Source organism: Rhagoletis pomonella, unplaced genomic scaffold (assembly GCF_013731165.1).
Source record: "Rhagoletis pomonella isolate Grant_MI unplaced genomic scaffold, Rhpom_1.0 Rhpom_scaffold_00001, whole genome shotgun sequence".
NCBI lineage: Eukaryota > Metazoa > Arthropoda > Insecta > Diptera > Tephritidae > Rhagoletis > Rhagoletis pomonella.
The window spans coordinates 40210967-40234141 of record NW_023458555.1 but is presented as its reverse complement, the minus strand read 5'-3'; the positions used below and the strand labels follow the sequence as shown (position 1 = coordinate 40234141).

Genomic DNA, 23175 nt, shown 5'->3' with positions numbered 1-23175 from the left:
CTAAAAAAAAGCGATTGCTTAGTTTTCTTTTATACGGAATAATCTAAAAATAGAAATATTGATATTTGACGGTTATTTTCGATCTAGCTATTAACTAATTCGGGCCTTTTTACCTGTCAGTTTTAACAACCTTCGCATTGTTAATCAAAGGCTATTACAAGCTATTCGAAAATTTTTATTTTTTTTAATTCATTAAGTGGCAACATTCTCAATAAATCTCTCACCATCAGCGTCAAAAATGACGCTCGCTCTCTGCTCCTTCAAAGCGCTTCGTGCAACAATTTGCTACTATGCCACAACTTCGTGTACGAGCATTGTAAGAAACAGTCATCTCTACACACTGGCGAATTGGTATATTAAGGATAGCGAAAAGTTTCAACAGATTCAGTCGAGTTTTAAACTTACACTCAAGTGGAGTTGCGATTGCGAGTTGTTGGCTCGTACTCAAACGTACAGTAGTTGCTTGTGTAGTGTAGATTGTTTGCTAGTAAAAAAATTTAATTATCTTTCATACATACTACATATGTTATATTAATACAATTTATATGTATATTTTTATGCAGGCAGTTTTAAATTTATAAAACAATCCATGAAGGAATACTTTTTTGTTTAACTTACAAAAGTTGTTGTTTTTGTTATTTGTGCGCTAAAGTGTAGTGTTTGAAATGTGTTTTTGTTAATAAAATTGCAGTATAAAACCGCTTGTGCGTTTGAATATCATGAAATCGAAACATAAAAATTTTGTAAGAAATTTGTATTTAAGTTGCTACGTTTGAATTCATAAAAAAGTGTTATAAAATTTCAAAATCAACCATGGGAAAATATATGCCACAATAAATACATAAAAAAAGGGAATGCGAAGATGAATAAAGACACGCGCACGGCATTTGTGAGGGTGGCGGTGGCGGTAAGGTTGAACAATGCGCTGTCTTTACAGCTTTGGGCCATAATTTGTTGAAGAGTAGAGATAAACAAACAGTAAACGAAAAATAACAGTTACACGACTGTTGAAGGCTGTTGAAAGCCCTGGGGGCATGGACGGATGGGGTGGAAGTTGAAAGTGCTGCGTAAGTAGTGGGCATAAGTGACAGCGATGTGGTGTTGCTTTTGGAGACAACGAAATAAAATCCTCAGGGAGAATCAGTCTATCGATATGACACAAAAAAGAAAACTTCACGAAAGGCAGCACAAAAGATTTCATTTAACCTTTTCTGAAAATAAAATAGCTTTAAAGCAGAGACATTAGCGAGTAAGCATTTCACAATTGAAGGAAAAAATGCTGGGCAAAGTTTTGACTGTCGATACTTTGAGCAAGAAAAATGTATAATTTTTTTTTATTTACTTTTTAAGCAAAAATAAAGGGTTAAATGTGCTTAAGTTATTTGGCATGAGAATAACCAGTAAATTTTGCTGTTCATTTTTCATTCAGAAAAGATAAACTTAAAATTTGCATGTACTTTGTGCACGAAAAGTGCTAGAAAAATTCCGGAAAAATCTCGAAAAATGACGAAAGGTCTCTATACTTCGATTAAGTTAGGTTGAAGTGACTGCTGAGCGAGCCATAACAGCCAGGCCATGTGATGGGCCCCTCGTCATAGCCATGCATTCAGATCTCTTAACCCTTTCTAAACACTTCAGTTGAAGTTAGTCTTTTCCAGCAGAGTGCAGGGCATTCGCATATTAAATACCAGATTATATTCTTCGTCGCAGCAACTCCTCGAAAGTCATGTGGTATACATATGTCCTGTGAATAGCCCATTGCATTGTACAAATACCCAGTCGGTTAAATTAGAAAAAAATACATTTTCGAATACCTCTCTGATTTCTGATTTAGTACTTCCATAATATATTCTTTACTCCAATTTATTTTGTATGGAATGACCATAGTTTACCATCTCCATAATGATTTACCATCTCCTTTAGTTGTCCTCTGCTGCAATGGAAACCCCCTTCTCGTCGGCATTCGAATGGCAGGGCTTCTGGGAGATCTTCTACCTGAAAGAGTTTATTAGGAAGTGCGATTCATTTTGCCAACTTGATATGTTTACAGCTGAGACATTTTTGTTTAAGGAAATGTTACCTTAATAAGAGAAAATATTTGTTTAATTTGCTTATCAAGGGCTTAAGTATATTCAATACCCTTTAACTATCTGCTATTTTCTTAAAAACTTCTGTCTGATATTTGAACCCTTCTGTTACTTCCACTGGCGGTCAAAATTGGATAAATGTTGTTTTTTTAATATTTAATGGTTTTCGAGCAAATTTTTTTTGATATTATTTTACAAAAATGCTGTCCACAGTTCTCTTATTTTTTTTTTGTTTAATTAACCAATTTTGTTAAGAGAAAATTTCTTTTCCATTTTGCCGTTTGCTGCCGTTTAACTAAAACCATGTACGAGTAAATCAAATTTTCAAACTTTATACGGAATGTAGGTAAATTCAACAAATATTCATAAAAAATTTTGAATTTGTTAATATGGATGTTTATAAAATTTAGAAACACTTTTGTGTCCAAGCAAACCTTACCACTCTTGAAAAAAATAAGGTTGAATTTTTTAAATTAATAAAAAAATGAATTTGCTAATTCTATTTTGGCGTATTTATTTCAATAGTGCTATTGAGTTTGTACTACAATTTTGCTTTTCAGGAAAAATGGAAAAATCAGCAAAGTCTAAGCGGACTTCTTTTTCTACACTTCGGCAGGAATTGAACCCGTATTATCGATGTACAAAGCCAACAACGCTAACCACTAAGATATGCGGACCCGTAAATCATTTTTCCTAAAAAACAAAATCGTGGTACAAAGCTTAGTAACACTACTAAAATTATTAAAAATAATTTTTTTAAATATACATAATTTGCACTAAATAAAATCTCAAACTTTGTTCGAAATATAGAAAAATTCATCGTTTTTCATCAAAACTTCAAAGTTTTTAATTAAAATGCTTCAAAACTTTCGAGCATGCAGCTAATAGCTTAGTTAATCTTAGCGTAATAAAGTACAAGTTTGAAGTAGCTCAAAATTTTGGTTGATTTTTGAAAATTGGTTGCTATAACATTTTTTTCTTTTTTTCCCATATATGTATGGAAAAAAGTCAAAAGAACGTGAAAAAAATTAAAAAAATCATCAAGAATTTTGGGTCCCTTCAAACTTGCATACTGTTAGATATATTAAAATTAAGTGGGCTATTAAACTGCATGCTCGAAATTTTCGTAAAAATTTATAATATTAAAAAGTTTGAAATTTTGATGAATTTTTTCTAAATTTTGTACAACGTTTTATTTTTAATATTGAAGTGTCACAGTTTTAACTATTTACATAAAAAAAATAATTTTTTATTATGTAAAATTCTACCAATTTTTTTTTTAAATGGTGTTCAGTTTTTCGTGGCCATTAGTGTAAGTAAATTGCATTGATTTTTAATAATTTTTTGGTTTGCGGTGAATTCATTGTGAAAGAAAATTTAAAAATAAAAACACAAGTAAGTTTTAAGCAAAAAAACAAATCCGACTTCAATTCTCATATACAAATTTAAGATTATCATTAATTTCTTCCTGATGTGACGTCGGTTAAAAGAAATCAACACCAGTCTTTATAAATTGAACTTGGCACATGAAAGCCCTCAGCAAAAAGAAAAAAATATATGTATATAAAAAACTGATGCACTTTTTAGCCGCTTAAAAATTGCAATTTACCATACTAAAATTTACCAGACGATTGAACTACATACCCAAAACATTTTTTAAGATTCAGGTTAAAAAGATGGAAATTTTGATGAAAATAAAGTTTGAAAGTGTGATTCACATGGGGCCTAATGAATAAATACTAAGCAATCAATTTTTCTTAAAATGTCAAACCTTTTACATACTTAAATTTTTTTGAATAAATCGATATGTTTTTATTGATAAGGCCCATGATTTTGGTTAGTTGTAAAAAATAACCAAAAAAAATTTAAATTTAAAAACACTGTAACGGAAGGAAAGGAAAAGAGCAAAAACATTGAAAAGGTCTCCAGTGAATGAATGAATATCATTGAAATGTTACTCAACTAGTCCTATGTTGGTTGCCACGAAAAATATGTTCAGAAGCTGATCCTGAGATGCCTCCATGTTGTCAAACCCAGTGAAATCTCGTATTTTCAAGCATCCTCGGGCCCTTTGAGTTATACTTACCAGCATCGGAGCTTGAATCTTTTTAAGGTAGACTTCACTCCAATATAGAAGCGAGTCCTTGTGTTTTGTTCGGACTGCTCAGAAGAAAAAAGCCAAAATGAATAGGTATTTTTCACTCAAAACAAAAAGGCAAATTATTAAAAGTGATGAGTAGACTGCGGATTTTTATGCAGAAAAAGAAGCCTAAAAATATTCAGCACTTAACTGTTAGGAAAATGTACAAATTTGTATATAAGTTTTTAAAAATTTTGTTATAGTTTATTCTTAGATTTCGTTTTTCCGCATAAACACCCACAGTCTAGTGATGGGGAAATCATATTCTAAAATGCGAGCGGATTCCTAAGGTATCCTTGAAGATACACTAAAAAATTTACATCTTTTTACACCTTCTCTACTTTAAAATAACTTAATAAAATATGTATGTGCTTTTTCAAGATTGCCTTCTTCAAGGCGCCGCCAGCAGTTACTACTTTATTTTTCGAAAAATCTTTTATTTACTACCAGCGCTTTGCTTTGGTGTCAATGCTATGGCTATGTTGTTAGCATCAAAATATGCACTAATAAATTAAATCGACAAGCTAATAAACAATAGCGCGCGTTATTGCCGTTGCTAGCCAACTAAATATTAGCCAGAGCAGATAGCGCGTAGTTGTAAGTACGGCTGGCCATTTAGGAGGCAATTAAATAAATCATTGTCTACTTTTTGGCGCTATGCCATATAAATTTTTCCACTACGCACGTACTATTACAATCAATTTTGATATTTTTTCGGAAAATTGTATGTGACTTCATTAATGGTGCCTTGTTCAATTGGTTTCAAACAAATCAGCGTAAATACATAGCGCAGAGTTTAATTGCCCATTAAAATGGACAGATTTTTGTCACGTTCATAAAAATGATAATAAATATTCAGTAGTAAAATTGAGTACAATCCTTATGGCTAGAGGCGCTAATACGAGCACAACGCTTGTAGGAAAAAAAACATTGAAGAAAAATTGCTTTCAAAATGAATTTACCTTTAAAGTTACTCGTACATAATTATGTATGTATGTATAATTTGCATTTCATATGTGTTGTGCTACCGTTTTCCGTCATCCGTTGTCAATTTTGGATGGTTGTGTCTCAAAATCAAAATTGACAACGGATGGCGGAAAATCATACCACAATACATCATACTCTGTCGGAAACGCACACAACCAGAAAAAGAACATTGTACATATATACATAATTATAATCACAATTTTAACTATACACTCAGATATTATTGTTGTACATGTACATACAGGTATTTAATGGGGGAAAAATTAATGATTGTAGGTGACAGGAGGACCCGCAATCATCAAACAGCAATCACCAATCAAGTTGGAAATATTTTTCGATTAAATGATTTGCATATCTGTGGCAATAAGCAATAACAGCTGGAGGCTGGCATTAGTATAATGTGAAAGAGACCGACACCTCCTCCCCCCCCCACCAAAAAAAAAAAATTCCCAGAAATTACGATTATATTAATCACTCTCGTTTAGGTAATAAAATGAATGGTGCCTTAAAATAAAGTATTGAAAAATACTTTAGCGGTAAGTTTTAATTACAAATTGATTTTCAAATTCACAAGGCATACCTACATATATCAGGAGCTTTTTTTTTAGTTTTATTTTAAAATAGCTTACGTGGCACACTTCGCTATACCCTACACATTTCAAGATGTAATTTTTACTTATAGCATACTAGGAAACCAATAAAAAATAATTACGTGAAAGTGAGGATTTGCCTGGGGTACGAGTTATATTTATACTATGTACTTGTATATCTGTAAGAAAAAATACTTATGTAAATATATATATTGCGATATAGAAATGCCACAGAATTGGGTCTTGATACTACTACTTTTTGGGCACAAAGGCAGCACCGATTCCAACGAAGGTACAAAAGAAAGCTTTTAAGAGTTTCCAGAATTTTAGCAAATATTTTTTTTTATATCACTTATCTATGGTGAAAAAAGTGTATTCATTATAAAAGAAAAAATATTAGCCAACACAACGAATTTTGTGAAAAGTGTCTAACGGCCCTATTGGGCATTGGAGGGTTAACAGAATTGAACCGTTGTTAAAGGAAAGAAAACGACCTAAGTGTTTTATTACTTTTCTACTTTTCATCTAATTGCTAACGCCAATGTCTAAGGAACGACGGACTGAGCACAATTTTTTTTTAAATCAATGCAACGGAAATAAACGAGTTTCACATTTCCGCTGCGCTTTCCTTATTTTTCTGATATTTTTTTTGTAAGGCAATTATTTGTACGCAAGAGTAATTGCTTTTCCGCTGCCAGGATACCATAGTCCTTGCAAGTTTTCACATATATACATACATACATATGTATGTGTACATCCGCATATGTCACTCTAAATTTTTTTTTGTCTACAGCTTTTACTTACAAAGAAATACGCACAAATGTCTTTCGACCTTTGTTACTTTACATTTAAACTGCCGCTTGAATGTTTGCCAGCGAACTTGAAATGAAAATTTTGATTTGCCCTCCCACTCTAGAGCTGATACCAGCCGACATTGCTCAGCTGCTGACTTTATTTACAAATGAAAAAGCGTAGAATTTCAAAAATATTTGCCATAGATCAAAATTGTCTTAGACGCAGTACTGAATTCATTATTTCTTTCACTGCCACATACACAAACATACATACATATGTAGGTATTTAAGTACGTACATGTGTACTTTGTTTGCATGACTGAAGTTGACTCAGAGTTTGGCATAAATTTAAGTGTAGCCACCTTTGGCATCACTCGCTGTAATGTACATTTTTTCTTCTTTTATACCAGCCATTATTACTTTTATAGCTTCGCACTCGCACTCGCATTACCTCTGCCATACATACATTAGTACATACACTCTAAAAAATTTTTGTTTAAATTTGCGCATATTAACCAGTTTCCTCTCTTAATGAATGCAATTAAATTAAACACTTTTTGCTTACTTTTACTTATCACATGTTTGGGTTCTAAACATTTATTGTTCACAATTTCACAGTTTACACATAAAATGTTTAAAGTTTCCTCTAAAAAATGTTTGTTTAAATTTACGCACATAAAGAGAAGTAATCAGTTTCTTCTCCTAATGTGTGCAAAATTAAATACTGTCTGTTTACTTTTACATACCAAATTTGTCACATAGAGAAAAATTACACACAAAGTGTTTAAAATTGATTAAATATGAGCACTTAATATTTATTATTTGTAAAAAAATATGTTTTTACTTTCAGAATGTTTGTAATTTTGAACATTTTGTGTGAACATTTATGTGTATATTTTAAACAACTCATGTTCAAAATCAAATCTTGAACATCTTGTGCGTTTATTTGCACAGAATCTGGTTGAAAATTAGACACTTTTCAGTAGCAGTTTTACATTCACTTTTTAGAGTGTACGTTCGTGTGCGTGTGTTGCTTCATTTCCGTACAGCTGTAAAGCGTGTGAATTTATAACTTAGCCTCTGTCGTCCTTGATTTGTTTGCTTGCTTCTTGCACTGCGGCCTGCTAATATTTATATCCTCTTCCTTTTCAAAAACTTCACTAACGCAACTGTTGCTATGCGTACTCTTATAGACGTCGCTTTTGTTAGCTCACCTGGTTTACAACTCATTTGAATTTCAAAATTTTGTTCTGCTATTTACACTGGTGTGTTTGAAAATTATTGTTGTTTTGTTTTTGTTGCTTTGATTGGCGTCGGCTCATAGCCAGATGAGTGATTCATTCGTTGTGATTTTCATTTGTTTGCTTTACTTTGTTGCATTGGTAATGGCGTTGCATTGTTGTTTATATTTTTTCTATACATACATACTTGTCGTTCGATTTATCTAAATATTTTCGTTACTGAGATTATTTTTGTTGCCTTACTTAATTGGTTGGCGTTGCAAATTTGCATTTTCGTAATTTATGGCTTTGAAAATCCTGCCAAGGTGTGAGTTTTCCGAGAATTTGCCACCACTTTGGCCTCTCATGTCACCACATTTCGTTGCGGCTTCCTTGCTACTTCATTGCTGAATTGACTTAGAACCACTTACCCGTCAGTTTATTTATTTCGTCTCTTGGCTTGTGAAATGTTTGTGTTTTTCGAAGTGAATCATCGCAAGCTAATTAAAATTAATAACTTATCTAGCTGATGATATATGTACATATCCATGGAATAGATAAATCAGTAATTTTCAAATAATTTATATTTAAATTTCAAATTTGCATTTACAATTCGTGCACTTTACCTTTATTTGGAATAAAATTATGAATTGGGAGGTATTTGATTGCCGAAACGAGTAAGTACGGTGCTATCTTCGGATATCTTTAAGAAAATTTTGCTTTAATATTTGTGTTAGCGCACTTCTAGCGTAAAAATATTTAATTTTAAAGTAATTTATGTAGCAATAAGGGTGATTGACTCGGTTTTTCCAAACCGGTCTTACCCCGTTTTTTCGTATTTCAATAGGCGGTCTTTTTGAAATCTACGTATTTGGCCGAGCTTCTCCTCCGATTTGTGTTCTGCTTCTTGATCTAGTGGCACAAATGGAGAGATCTTCACTTTTACTCCACCTCCGAAAAAGATTTTTTTATTACAGAAGTACACTCGGATGTTTGCCATTGTCTGCCGAGGGTAGACCGGTGTTTGGAAAACTTTTTTTTTGCTGTTGCTGAGACCAGAAATTGAACCATAGCGATGCCCTCTCTAAAAAAACGCGTAGCAGCTGAGAACGTCTCTGTCCTCCAGCGATTCACTTTTTGATAGTTGGACTGCATGTAAACTCAACGAGCCCTGGACTCAAACTAGGACATGCACAATTCCAAGATCTTTCTGGCCTGGAATGCAGCTATGCACGCTTGCAAAAGCTAAGATCTCGCTATTGGTGACTCTGACAGGCAACTGTGCGATTGGTATTCACGCGGTAAGATTGGAAGGAAATCTTACCTGATCCCTCTTGTATTGGGGGATAATGAAGAGGAATCATCTCAGCATTTTCTATTAGTTCGCAAAGTCTTTGCGGGGCTCGAACTTCCTCACAAACCCTGAATGCCTCTCAGGCATTTAGGCGCCAGATATTAAAGTCAACTAAGCAATGTTCACATTTCGGCAACTATTTTTATACATTCAATGGTTTTTATAAAGAAAATTTAGCCTATTAATTTTATAAGGACCTTGGTAAGGTAAGACCCTAAACATCAGACCATTGTGATACTACTATGAACTTTAACTAGCGACGCAAGTGGTCACTCACAAAGAGCTCCGCCGAGCTGGTTAAAATGTGCAATCAAAGACGTTAAAACTACAACATCGTAAAAACTTGAAAGCTATTACGAAAGCGTTTTGGTGATTAAGTCTCATCATCGTCCAAACAGCTGCGACAGTAGAGACCGGGTCTGCTACCTAGTATCACTGCGTGAATGCCCACTGGAAAGTGTCCCGCAAAATAGAGGGTTTCAGATGAGAAGCACCCTTTACCGCCTTCGGAGCACTTTCAGCCTTGCGTTTATAAACGTGCTAGTTTTTGCCCAGCGTTCGCTTAGCTCGCAGGAGGGAAATTGTTTTAAGAGTAGACTAAATACATTTACATATGTGCCTAAAGGCACTCCCAGTTTCTCTTATCGCGGTGAGATTTATTCGATGGTACTTTTTCCAACTAACTGGTTGTTCATGCTGTTTCTTATGATATCACTGTGGCCTGGTTGGTACCCATACACATATGTATGTATGTATATACATAAGTGTTGTTAGGAAACCATTCGAGCTAGTCTAAAGAGAGGCCAGGCATTACCTAACTAGCTTTGAGTTCCTCATGAGTGAGACCAAGTGATCTGGAATCCAAAATTTGAGGATGATGGAAAATTTAATTTAAACGAAACCAGCACCCGACTACTTATTAGTTCATGCTTCAACCCATCCGTGCATATATCGTGAGGGGAAGTGATCGGAGAACAAACCAATTCATGGCAGTCCACCTACGCACGGATTTGATCAGGGAAGAAGTTGAATCCTCCAAAAATAACTACTAAAGTGCTCAAATCCGGTTTGTAATAGACTAAAGAAATCGAACAAGATAAAAAAATATGCATACCAAAATGCACGAAATGTAAAAGCAAATTGATTAAATAGACTCTTTGCATCCGCCGTATACACGACAAATATTGAACGATTTCAAAGAAACTTGGTACACTAATTGTCAGGGACACGTCCATAAAATATTTTTATTTAATACTAGCAAAATGATATAATACTTTGTTGCCTTAGCCGTTACCTAGTATAAACTCCAAACATGTGGCAACATAAAAGCATCAACTCTTTATTTGATTTGCAAATTTTTCGCTTTGTTTAACTTGTATGGCACGTTTGCTAATCTAATAAAAAGACGAACAGAATTTACCATTGACACAACGCTTTTAACCGAAATTCATTCTAATTTATCTCTCCTTAAAACACGAAGGTCAGTTTGATATGCAGGCGAAAAATAAATTAAGAAAAAATGGTTAAGCAGAAAGAAAGTTGGTTCGAATGTACACACACACACGTGCGAGTGCCTTTGAATGCGTTACCCTGTTGGAAAATCCTTCAACATTTAAGGAAGAATACGAACAGTTAAAATACTTTCCGCACACTTATCTCATACGCGATGTTATGAAACATCATTTTGGCCAAAGAAATTTATTTTTCTATGAAATTGACTCACTGCTGTGGTATAGCATCAGGATTTGACGTGTAAGCTTTTATTGATTGTCAACAACAATGGCTATTTTAGAAGGAGAAAGGCTGATGACGGTCTCGATGATCTCCGTTTGAAAAACACCCTAATGGTTTAAAAGCCGCTTAACTATTTGCAGTAAAAGAAGAAGAAAGTAAGTAAATTCAATCGAAATACCGTCACATAAGAAACAATCGGGCCCTAGTATGGTCCAGAGTGAGCAGCGTTGCACGAGAACATAGGTTTCAAATTCTATTCATGTGTCTCGGGTTTTTTAGTTTTTTAGTTACCAACTTTTCTGTCGATTTTTGGAAGCTTTCTTAACACTTCCTTATACATTCAATTTTGCGTCAGTTTACTGTCTATTATGACACGTATCTGGGGTTTTTCGATAATGGTTTAGGACAGTGATGGGAATACTTAAATACTTTAGTATTTATATACTTAGTACTTAGATATGCCTAAATACTAACGTAAAAAACAGGGTAATTAGAAGTTGCTAAATAAGTAACAACAATAACCATGTTGGCTGAATAAGGGAATGGATTAGCGACAAGTGTTTACGGGGTGTAAATAGCTCAGTGGTTAGCGCTTCTGACTTTGCACATCGATGATGCGGGTTCGATCCCTGCTGACGTCTAGAAAAAGAAGTCTGATGAGGAGATGTGGTGATCTCCGAAATAGCTGCTATAACTTCTAAATATTGCTTAGACTTTGTTGCATTTTCAATTTTTCCTAATAAACATAATCGTGGTACAAAGCTCAACACCAATATCAAAATAAATAATTTATAATGGAATGCTTACTGATTTTCGGGATTTTTCGATACATTTCATTGTGTTTATTTTTCGCAAGTCTCTTAAAAACTATGTGGATTTTTTATTTTTTTCTTCAGGACTTTCCGGGCTCTCCCTGCTACATTTTTCGGAGCTATTCGGAATTTTTATGGCCTTTTGTGTTTAGGGTATTACTTCGCAACCTTTTGGGACTTATCAGGTTTCATTTTGTTTGCAATATTTAGTAAAGCCATAAGTATTAGGAACTTCCGGACGCGGCTTTTATTTAGGTTAAAGGAAATTAGTTCTTTTATGCTTTAGAATTCAGTCCTTTGTAAAAGTAACTACCCGTTATTGAAGGCTGCCGATATATGAAGGAAGAAGTCATTGGCATATTGTCTAACCTATCGGAGCAGAGTCTGAGTAATGCTTCCGGTGTAATGTTCAATGTGTAATATGAAGTCCAATCGGACAGTGACTTGCCAGCAAACCCTTCAGATTTGAGAGTATTGGTATAACGAGCCTAAGGAGATACTTAGACCGCCCCCGATCCACCCTCGGTCAGAAAGATCTGCTGCTTTTCCAGCCAATCTTTCCCAGGGAAGTCCAAAAGTGGCCAAGGGAAGTCCCATTCTATCTCTACAGCGTGATAATGGCTCGAAGGTGTTCATTTCATCAGCCACACAGTTTCCTGCGTATGAGTCTGACAAGGTAATATTCCTACGGGACCGAAGGAGAACTTAGCTATTATCCTATGAGCTTCGGGTGTACCGAAAGCGATCTTAGGGCTCTGATTTATACCTGGCTGTCTGACAGTCAGCTGTCGCAAGCAAAGGAGATAATCGCCTGCTTCTTTAAAAGCAGAAACCTCTGCGTGAAAAATACAACAGTGATGTGGAAGCCTAAATTCAAGCCTGATGGAGAGATTCTTGGGAAATACACATCTATCGCCCCTTCCATCAAGCTTCGACTCATCCGTGTAGAAGCTCACTGGCGCTTCGCTCCGCCTGCTGCTCCGTCCAATTATCGCGAAGTGCTCCTGCGTCTTATGAGTGTCCAGGTCCCGAGTCAGTTAGGTAACCAGTGGCTCTAAGACTAACTCGCCGTCCTCATTGCAGCTGCCTTACCTGCGATATCAACAGACAGATAAGCATGATGTTAGGGACCAAGATAGATTGGTTCTAAGTTTCCCACTGATTCCAATAAAAGTAGTTCGTTGCGCTCACTCCAACCTACTGACTAGCGTATACTTTTCTAGTGTATTCTACCAGACCGCGCTAGGCGCTTTACTATGATTCCAAAGAGTCAAGAAATTACTTTCGGAGAGAGGCATCATCTCTTCTTTACTCCCGCCTGCAACTATATAGAGCTAAGGCCAATATTTTTGGCTATGTCAGAAAGCGCCAGACGAATGCCTCTGATCGTGGCCGGAGTATTCATGTTGAGCTCCCGAGCGGGGACCTTCGTTTGTCAAGTTAAAATGCACTCTACGGCTAATGGAACTATGACCAGAAAAGTTTGGTTGCTTTAGCAGCAGAAATCAGCAAATTACTTCCTTAAAATATAACGATGTCTAATACACCCTTTGTATTTTGGATTTTTTCCTACAGGACTAATAAAATAGTGGCTATTTCGCTTACTTCTATTTAGGGCTACGAAAATTTCGTTAAAGTTTCCATACTAAAGTGTTAAATTACTTTATAAAAGTTTGCGTATCTTTTAGTACATACATACTTACTTATATATTAACAGATAAGTATGTAAATACATTTTCAGATGTTTGCGTTATCCATCGACGTCTTTGTTTGCGTGCAGAGCCGAATCTCCTGCTGTTTGCACTCATTTGTTGACACTTTATTGAATCAAGTGCTGGTGTTCGCAAAGCAAAAGCATTAAACTAAGCCGAAAGTTGTCAATGAATATGCGTGAAATACATACTTATACCAAAACACTATTAGAAGATAACAAATTAAAATACAATGACTAACTCAATGCAGGAATAACTCATTTAAGTGAGTTTGACTGACAAATTGAACATCGAATAAATACTTAAGTTTCTCACATATTATATATATAGAATTGCTTACACGTTTTTATGCTTAACTCTTCTAACGTATGAAGAGATTTTTTGGAAAAATTTTTCTAAACAAATTTTATTTATAAAAACTCGATTTTGAAGGTATATTCAAATCCGTAGATATACATATTACTGGGTCAGCCTAATGTACATACATTACATACGTGTAAGTCGCATTGTGTGCAGGCATCCTCATACATATTCAGAGCATGAAAAGGTCGTTAAAACTTTGCGTTCAACCGAGCAAGAGGATATCATTCGTAAATTCACACACACATACGCCCGCAAATGCTTCTAGGAAATTTACAAATATAAACATACTCCCAGTACATCTAATGTTAGCAATGCTGAAAGTCTTTTACAAGTTCAGCAACTAAAAGCAACAAACACGTTTACGATTTGACATAAATACCCACTCTCCCATGCACTCATCCTGGTTTATTTGGACAGCCGAAATGAAAGTTTTAAATAATTAAAGCATTTTTTTTTTGTTTTGCTTAAAGCCTGCATAGACTAGGATACAAAAAAGTGGCGCTGAGTGTTTGTAGAGCTGTGGGACACTGAGTTCCAAAGCTAAATATAAATGCTAAGCAGCGCAAGTAGTAAAAGCATAATAAAAATAATATAAACATACGCTTGTAATACGTGCACACAATATTACATAAATATTAATGCAAGTACTTTCGCTTGTTACTTGTACATTAGGGTGCTCCGAAAAAACGAGTAAGGTCGGAATTGTAATGCTCTCACCCCCTAGGATTGTTTTATATTGAAAAAAAGTATAGCCATATTTTTTATTTTGAAATCAAAAAATATTTAGTGGTCGCTCAAAGCGCTCAAAGTTTTCCATGTATTTTTATATGGGGAAAATAAAATTTTTCGTAGAAATGGTATGGAATTCTTGATTCTTTCTATATCGGAATACTCTGGTTATTTAACCATATTTTAAAACTAGCGATTTTTTATTGGTCGCCCCATTACATTTTTCGGGGTTTTTGGCGGACCTATAAATTATAGTTGCGATGAAAAAATGGTTATATAAACAATTGGGTATTATTATTGGGAATCTCTTGCAGATAAACCGAGTTTTTTGGGAGAAAATATTGAATTTTTACTATTCTATACCATTTCTACGAAAAGTGTTTTTCCCATATAAAATATGTATGTACATGGAAAACTTTGGGCGCTTTGAGCGACCTCCAAATATTTTTTGATTTCAAAATAAAAAAATAAGGGTATATTTTTTCGGTATAGAACAATCCTGGTGGGTGAGAGCATACAAATTCCGACTTTACTTTTTCACATGCATTTTTTTGGACCACCCTAATATACATACATACATGCATATGTCCATTCGCGTTACGTGGCTTTCTTTTGTTTCTTTTGCTGCCTTTTAGACGGACATTAAATAAATGAATAGCTAAAAATATTTACCCACACAAAAGCTTATCTTTGGTTTAGATTTCGCCGCATACGTGTTTCGTGTTCACTCCCAAAATGGTAACAGCTGTGCTGGTTTGTGACCGCAACTCATTGTTCGGGGTTGGTTTGGTTTTTGCATGTCACGGCAAAAAAAGAGAAATGTTTTTAATTTAATTAAAATAAATGTGCATAAATAATTAAGTTCTAGCAAAACCGCTACGCATTTACCACCTATGTATGTGTGTATGTAGTTAAATACCGAAACATTAAATCGCTATACTTCAGTTTAATTGAAAATGGATAAGTTTTAAAATCAGCAATTCAAGTTAATCTGGTATATCCTACAAATATTATAAGTGTGAAAGCTTGTGAGTGAGTGAGTGAGGAAGCGTGTGCGTATGTTTGTTGCTCTTTCGTGGTAAAATGGCTGCACGGATATGGAAAAAATGTGGGTACAAAGATAGCTTAGGATCGATGTTAAAATACAGGACAATTTTCTTGGAGAGGGTTGCCACCAGCTTAAAAAGTTAAATTCAATTGAAGTTCAAAGTGCAATGAAATTCTCCAATATTGGTGCCAAACCAACGAGATTTGAAGCAAATTCATTTTAAAAACATTTTTTTTAATAGGGCTGCCACCTGTTTATAAATATAAATGAAATCTTAATAATAGGTTAAAGGAAGTATTTTAATATGGGTAGCAAACGAAAGAAATTCAAGAAGGCTTTATGTTAAGGGTGTTTTGAAGAAGGTTATCACCTGTTTAAAAGTAAGTTCTAAATCCTAAAAGCCAAAATCGATTTACATAACTATTAAGTTGGAAAAAAAATACAATACGAACGTCAATCAAGAAAGAAATTAGAAAGCTTAGTGTCGAAGAAATTTTTAATGTAGGCTGTCACCTGTTTAAAAGACAAATTAAATTTAATCATTAAGTTAAAGGAAAAGGTCGAAATTTAATCAGTTAGAAAAATTAAATATGAACTGGTTCAAGAGAGTATTTTGAAGAGTGTGAAATTCATTTTAACGAGAGTTGTTTAAAAAAGCAGTTTTGAGGAGTATACCAGCTGTTTAAAAATTCATATTGAATTTAGGTGAACATTTGCCAAATGTAATATCTCTTGCCTTCCCAGCAAATATTGTAAGTTCTTCCCCAATTTTAATAAATTTGTTATGCTAAGCTAAATGAAATATAACAATGGGATATTGGTAAATATTAATCAAAAAGTGTTTGGCATAAAAACACTTCATGAAGATATCTTTGATTTTTTGATTTTTTTTTGCTGAAGGTGTCATGCGTTTTCTTCCATACAAAGTTACTGTGTTCGATTTCATTTTTTTTTTGTATGAAAGAAAATAATAACTTCGCACAGTGTTTCGACATTATGAAGGCAGTTAGAAAAAAGTCGGGGTGACAGTTGACTAAAAAACCGGCTGGACTTAGAGAGGACAAGACAAAAGTCATAAATACAAAATATTACATCATTCACTCGCCCCTCCTCTCTATAAACGGTACATTTCCAAACAAAATCTGGAGTCGGTGCGATACCGACTGATCAATTTAGTTGTACTTGGCGGTTAACCCATTAAAGCAAGTGCTTCGTTTTCAACTATAATCAATTCTTTAAGTGTCATGGATTATACGTGTGACGGTATTTATCGCTAACTTGGTATTTTTTCTTTTTTTATCAAAAAATTGACTTAGAAATGTAAAGATTTCTAGTAAAGGAAGTGTGTGTACCAAACAAACAAAAAAAAAAACGAAAAATATCAAAAATCAACGCGATACGAGCGTTAGTTATATTAATGTATAGTATTAATCCAAAAGTGTCCTGCTGAGCCGTAGGTTGAAAGATACAGAAATCAAAAGTCGGTGAAAAACTCGAGCACAAATAACAACAACAACAGTAACATAATATTCAACTAAATATGCATATTTAATTTAAGTTATACTTAGTATTAATACTATTGACGATTATTATTTTTATTTTAAAGCTGCTTTAACCATGGACGGCACTTGTTCGAGACTTTTTTACTTTCTCCATTGCTTAGTTTCAGTCATTTTCGAGTTATATGTATTAATAAAAAAATGGAGCTATCTAATAGTTTGATGAAAAAATAAACCAGGGAAAATCGTGCAATTTTTATATTTATTTTCCGCTCAACAATAACCGTTGAACTCGGATTTTCATTGCAGAATTTAATTGTAATGCTTTCGCTCATTTTTAATCGTTATAATGGCTATTATCACCGATTTAAATCTTTGTGAACTAAAAAATTATTTCCGAAAATAATGGTTACAAAATTTTTATTGAAAAACTAAAAATCAGAAATAACGATACAAAATTGATTAAAAAAAATTCAAAAAGGACGATTATTTTTTATGGAAAAAATAAAAACATAAATGCAATTCCAACGGTTAAATTTTTATTTTTATTATTAAAATCATAACCGTTACGGACAGTTTAACTTATTTCTAGAAAGGGATCAATAAACTGAGTTCAAAATATGTAACTCTGTATTCGATTCGACGAAGAAGCATTTTAGTGTACAAAAATTAAAAAGTACCATCCGTGGTTAAGAAGTGCCTGCTTGCCTATGTTTATATATAAATAAATAAAATATATGGATATTACTAAAATTGTAAAATATACTTTATGCCTTTCTTTCATTTTTCTTTGCAGTGTAGAAAAATGTAAAGGCATATAATTTGCATGGATTCGAAAAAGTTTTATGTATAAAACGAAGTCCTAATTTAATTTTTAACGCTTGAGAAGCCATAGTAGCAGAAAATATTTGAGAAAAAAACTAAGCAGCAAAACCTAGAGGCAACGAAATAACAAAAAAAAAAAAAAACAAATAAAAACCAAACAACTTAAACATTTTTTGTTTTAGCAAAATCGTTGGTGCGAATAACTCCATTAATTTAGAAGTTGTATAGAAAAAAAAAATCGGAAATAAGAAGCACACAAACCAAGAAAAAGAATAGAAAAATTGCCAATAGTGCGTTCGATCAAGCGTTTGCAGTCTAGGAAGCAGCGAGAAGAGAGCTGCCGCATACGAAATTATTGAACAGTACGTTTGGGTACAGTGAGCACAGAAAACAAGGGGCTGGCAAAAACAAAAAACCGTGCAACGAGAAATGATTTTTGGCGCTGATTAGAGGATACACAAAAAGAAAAAAACAACAAAAAGAAAAACAGCAAAGCGTTAAGCAGTTCGGCGCATTAGCGTAATAAATAAAACAACAGGGGAGACAGTCACTCTGGCTGAGCAGTGAGCAACACGTCAAAGGAAGAGAGAAGGCAATAAAGACGAAAGTAACGCGAACAAGCCAGCGAATGCATACAAAGTAGCAATTTTGACTACTCCAAAACGTAGCTACTACAACATTAACTTGCCGCGTGTGAAAACTTAAGGCAAAAATTAAGGAAAACAAAAGTGCGAAAAAAAAAACAAAAAACAAAAGTCATAAAAAAGTGTAAGCTAAACACAGTGCACGCGAAGCTTTCGTGAAAGTGCGTGAAGTTGTGCTTTAAGGTGTTAGCACATAAAAATTTATGGACCTTTAAATTTCGGCATATATTTTTAGTAAGAAAATAAGAGCAGCAACAAAAACAAAAACAATAAGTACATACTAAAAATAAGAAAGAAAACAGAATGCCTCCATTCACCATTACCACCACGAGTACCAATATGTTAGCGCCATTATCGGCTTCTACAATGATGTGGCACGAAGAGGAACGGCAACGCCGCCGCAAACAGGAATCGATGCATTCCCAGCGGCTTTCACGTCCGCCCGCTTTGGTACGCTACTGGCCGTTGGCTATTTTTGTGCTACTCCAAGTGCTGTTGGCCAGCGATAATGTAGCTGCCATCGATTTAAGCCGACTCTACGGGCACATGGCAAAGGATATACAGAAACGAAGCGGTGAGTAGAAATTTTATATGTAATTTATTTAAACGCTAATAAATGGTTGTTTATGTACGATTGTACGAGTTGAGAATACTTATGGGCAAATAATAACAGATAAATGTGGCTGTATTTGTAGTAATATTTAGTAATAATGGATAGGAATAAAGTATTTGAGATATTCAATGGGGAATACAAGTGAAAAATAGTGGACTTTTCGCTGTTCAACAATTCATTTGTTGGTTCACTAACACAACACTTACAACTCTGGCCGAAATTATCTTTTTAACAAAAACCAATGAAAAATATTTGTCTTATGTTTTTGTAAGTCTACCTCCTTAAGTTCACTGAAAAATGTATTCTGCGTGTGAGTTCTTTACCTGTCATTAGGCCTTATAGGCTTGTAGAGGAGCTTAACTGCTCCGTCTCTTTATTAGCTGTTATTATTTTGGGGTGTACTAAATGATATTTATGCTGATTATGATAATATGCTGACTATTTTCTTTTTACAATCAAATAAAAGTCGATGGCCCCACAATTTTTGCGACTTTATTTTTAGCCGAAGAAAATTGTTTTCATGCGAGTTCATATATATTTTCTCGCCCAATGAAAAAAAAAGAATTTTTCCATCCGTCATACCAAATTGCCAAATATGTATTGAAAAAATCGAAATCGAATAATATTTAAGCAGTAAATTAAGAATTTTTTAGAAAATTATGTAATTTTTTTTTTTTACATATGCACATTACGGTGGTCCAAAGAAATTAAAGCCGGAGTTGTTCCCTCATATAAAATATATGTGAAACTTTGAGCGACCTCGTAACTATTTTTTGATTAAAAACAGCAGGGGTAATTTTTTTCGATAATGAAACAATCCTAGGGCGCGAGAGCATTAAAATTCCGACTTTACTTTTTTCACAAACATTTATGGACCATCCTAATGCACATCCTTCTTGAGTGTGAAGTTAAGTATCATTGTGAAGAAGAACACTTGAATCAGAATACGACCTTAAAAATATTAGATTGGCTCCAGTTTTTGACTTTGACTTAATGGAGTAAAAAAAAAACGGAATTATGAGCATATTTTGAAAACTTAAATTATAAAAATGGTCCATGGTACAATATTTTTAGAACTCTAATCCTATCCCAATGATAAAAAAATTCGCTTCCGCAAATATTAAATAATTAGTATAAAAAAGAAGCTAATTGTTCTTAAAAAAAATAAGCCTAATATTTGTAAAACATTTGTGAGTATGTATGAAAAATGGAGAAGAAACTAGAAATATATAATATTTTTTTACTAGCAGAACACCCGATGTCGTTCGGGGCCATCAAATAAAAATGTAAAGCAGTAAGAACAATTTTCAGTTTACCATAAATTAAAGGACACAAGCCATTTTTTTTTATTTAAGGCCCTCTTATGAACAATAGTTGCAATTTTATTTTGCGTTGCAGAAGCTTAAATACTATTCGGACATCGCACTTGCTAGCATCTGTCGATAAAGCAGGGGTTTTCCAGCTGAAGCCCGGTTACCTTTAATGTTTGACTTTGTAATTAATTTATCGCATGTCAAAGCAAAGCCTGAAAATACCGAGGCCTTTTAAATTCAATTCATTGGAAAAATGGGACTCCTCGGGGTAATAATCTTCCCTTTTGCCACATCCAGTAATAGATTTTGCTTCAATTAAATTGGTCATCATATTCTTTCGAGTCAATCTTGTTACATTATTAAGGTTAGGTGAATCAAGGTAACGAAGGAAGAATAAAAGGCGCTCCAATTTTTAAAATTGAAATTATGTGTCACGCGATTTTTGGCTAAAAATTTATGGTTCTCTGAAGGTATGTATGGCTTCTATGGGATGTGCCACGACTTCTTGCAAACTCTCATCCCTCTTCACTTTACTACAGGACATTCTGTTAAACTATTTATTGGCGATAGTTCCAAGGTTACGGTTCTCTGGCAAAAACTCACCACTTTCAATTACTTAGGTAATCACTCCACACCAAACACTAATCTCTGATAAAAAATTCCACGTCTATGGGATATACCACGCCCTGTTCTATAAACTCATATGTATGCATTTCACACCAAATTTCAAAGTCATGTGACTTACGGTTCCGGTGTGGAAGGTGCCCCGACTCCTCGTCATATTCCATGTTCTTTACTTTTTTTATTTTTTTATGTTATGTTCAACATAAACTGTCTAGTCACAAGTTCCACAAAGCTCCATGAAAATCCATTCAGTGGGGTCGGTGATTAGTAAGTCAAACAGGTAAACAGCCAGACATAAGTTCTAAAAATGCTCCAAACATATTCTGTGTACATATTACATTCCCTGCATAACTTTCGGTCGTTCTGTTAAAGCAATTTTCAAGGTACATTCACAACTTTTCCACAGTTTTATTAAAGTAAAATTTAGCAAGGCGATTTCATTTGATTTCACAATCTTTTTTTGATCTTTTAAATTTAGTTCTTTAAAATTATTTTCAAAAAACGTTCAATTAATGATTTAATATATACCTTAGCCAATGAAAACTTTTGTATGTACACATATATGTATAAGTATGCCTTAAATTACTCTCAAATGAACAATTCGCAGAAAACTTCCAGGTGAACAAATTTATTCATTACATTTAGAAGCTGCCAATTTGGCATTTTACCACCTGATAACTTGCCACTCGCATACTGCCCGCAATATGCACACACATACAACGCAACCCACCTATGCAGTTACAAATAATCGTCTGAATTTCACTCTAAGCGTTGCACAATGGTTGGAAAAAACGAATTTTTGTGCGAAAAAAAAATTCTTTAGAGTTATGAATGATAAATTTGTGATTGCATGGTCCACCTCAGAAAACTTCAGCGTATTCGGAAATGAATATTTTTATAGGAGAAAATTGTAAGTTTGTAGAGAAATTGTACTTATTTTTCACAGACTTTTTCCAATAGACAAATTAAAAAAATGCTCGTATGTTCATATGTAATTAACATAGTCCATGATTAACATATTAAATGATGCAATATTACCTAAAAAGTTTATAACATTTGGTTTTCGTCCTTTTTTATTTGTTTACAAAATGGTAGATTTTTATAAAGGCGTAATAGTTGTTTTCCACCAAGCCTTAACTACAGTTTATGCCTATTGGAAAAAGGAGGTTACAACTCGAAGAGCGTAATTCCACCTATTAAAGTCAAGCAAACGAATGGAAAAAACTAAAATTAAGACGTAAACCTTGCCGATCACCCCATGTAAAAATTCTTGGAACTTGCCCGAGCCCCTAACTGCAGCTAAACTTTTGGTGGAAATTGGCTATAAATTTATATTGGCACATCTAAAAAATAATAAATATACAGTGGAAGTGCGTATTACAACGGCACCATGTATTTAAGGCTTAAAATATTAAGATTTCCCCACCTTTACTGACACAGTTATTATTTGGAATAAAAAATTTTAATTGTATAATAATAATAATAGTTTGGCGCTTACACATATGTTAGTGTTTGGCCGAGCTTCTCCTCCAAATTGTGGCGTGCGCATTGATGTTGTCACACAAAGCGGAGGGACCTACAGTTTTACGCCAACTCCGAACGGCGATTGTATTTTAATGAGAAGCAGTTTTTCATGGCAGAAATACACTCGGAGGTTTGCCATTGCCTGCCGAGGGACGACCGCTGTTAAGAAAAAACCTTTTTCTATATTTTTTTGGATGTCGCTTTGACCAGGGCTTGAACCCAGGTGCTGAGGAGTGAAAGCGCGCGCTGCTCACAACTACACCACAGCGGCCGACATTTTAATTGTATAGGTAATATTAATTAATGATTACAGAATATGTCTATAGAGAAGTATATTTAAAAAATTTAATTTTTATTTCATAAAGTTTACTTTACCGCTGTCAGCTCTCAAAATTTAGGTTTCCAATAAAATTTGTGATCACCGAGTCCCAAAACCTATTGGGAGTCACTTTTAGGATTTTTTTTAATTCCTAGCGAATGAAATGAAATGAAAGTGGCAGTTGATCTGACAGCTGTTAAAATCTAAATTTGAACTTAAATTCGTGGTCAGCGAATACTAAAAC

General features: G+C 34.0%; 1 protein-coding gene across 2 annotated transcripts in view; it reads left to right on the top strand.

Moving 5' to 3' along the window:
- Positions 1 to 374: 374 nt before the first annotated feature.
- Positions 375 to 23175, top strand: part of LOC118744113 (IDLSRF-like peptide) — a 182512-nt gene continuing 159711 nt past the window's right edge. Inside the window, exons 1-2 of one of the 2 annotated variants that reach the window (XM_036476854.1) lie at positions 375 to 450; positions 17866 to 19112. In XM_036476854.1, coding sequence (XP_036332747.1) covers positions 18842 to 19112 — 271 coding nt within the window. In that variant the 5' untranslated portion in view covers positions 375 to 450; positions 17866 to 18841. Of the gene's footprint in view, positions 488 to 17865; positions 19113 to 23175 lie in introns of both variants that reach the window. The other variant, XM_036476847.1, reaches the window with a different exon arrangement.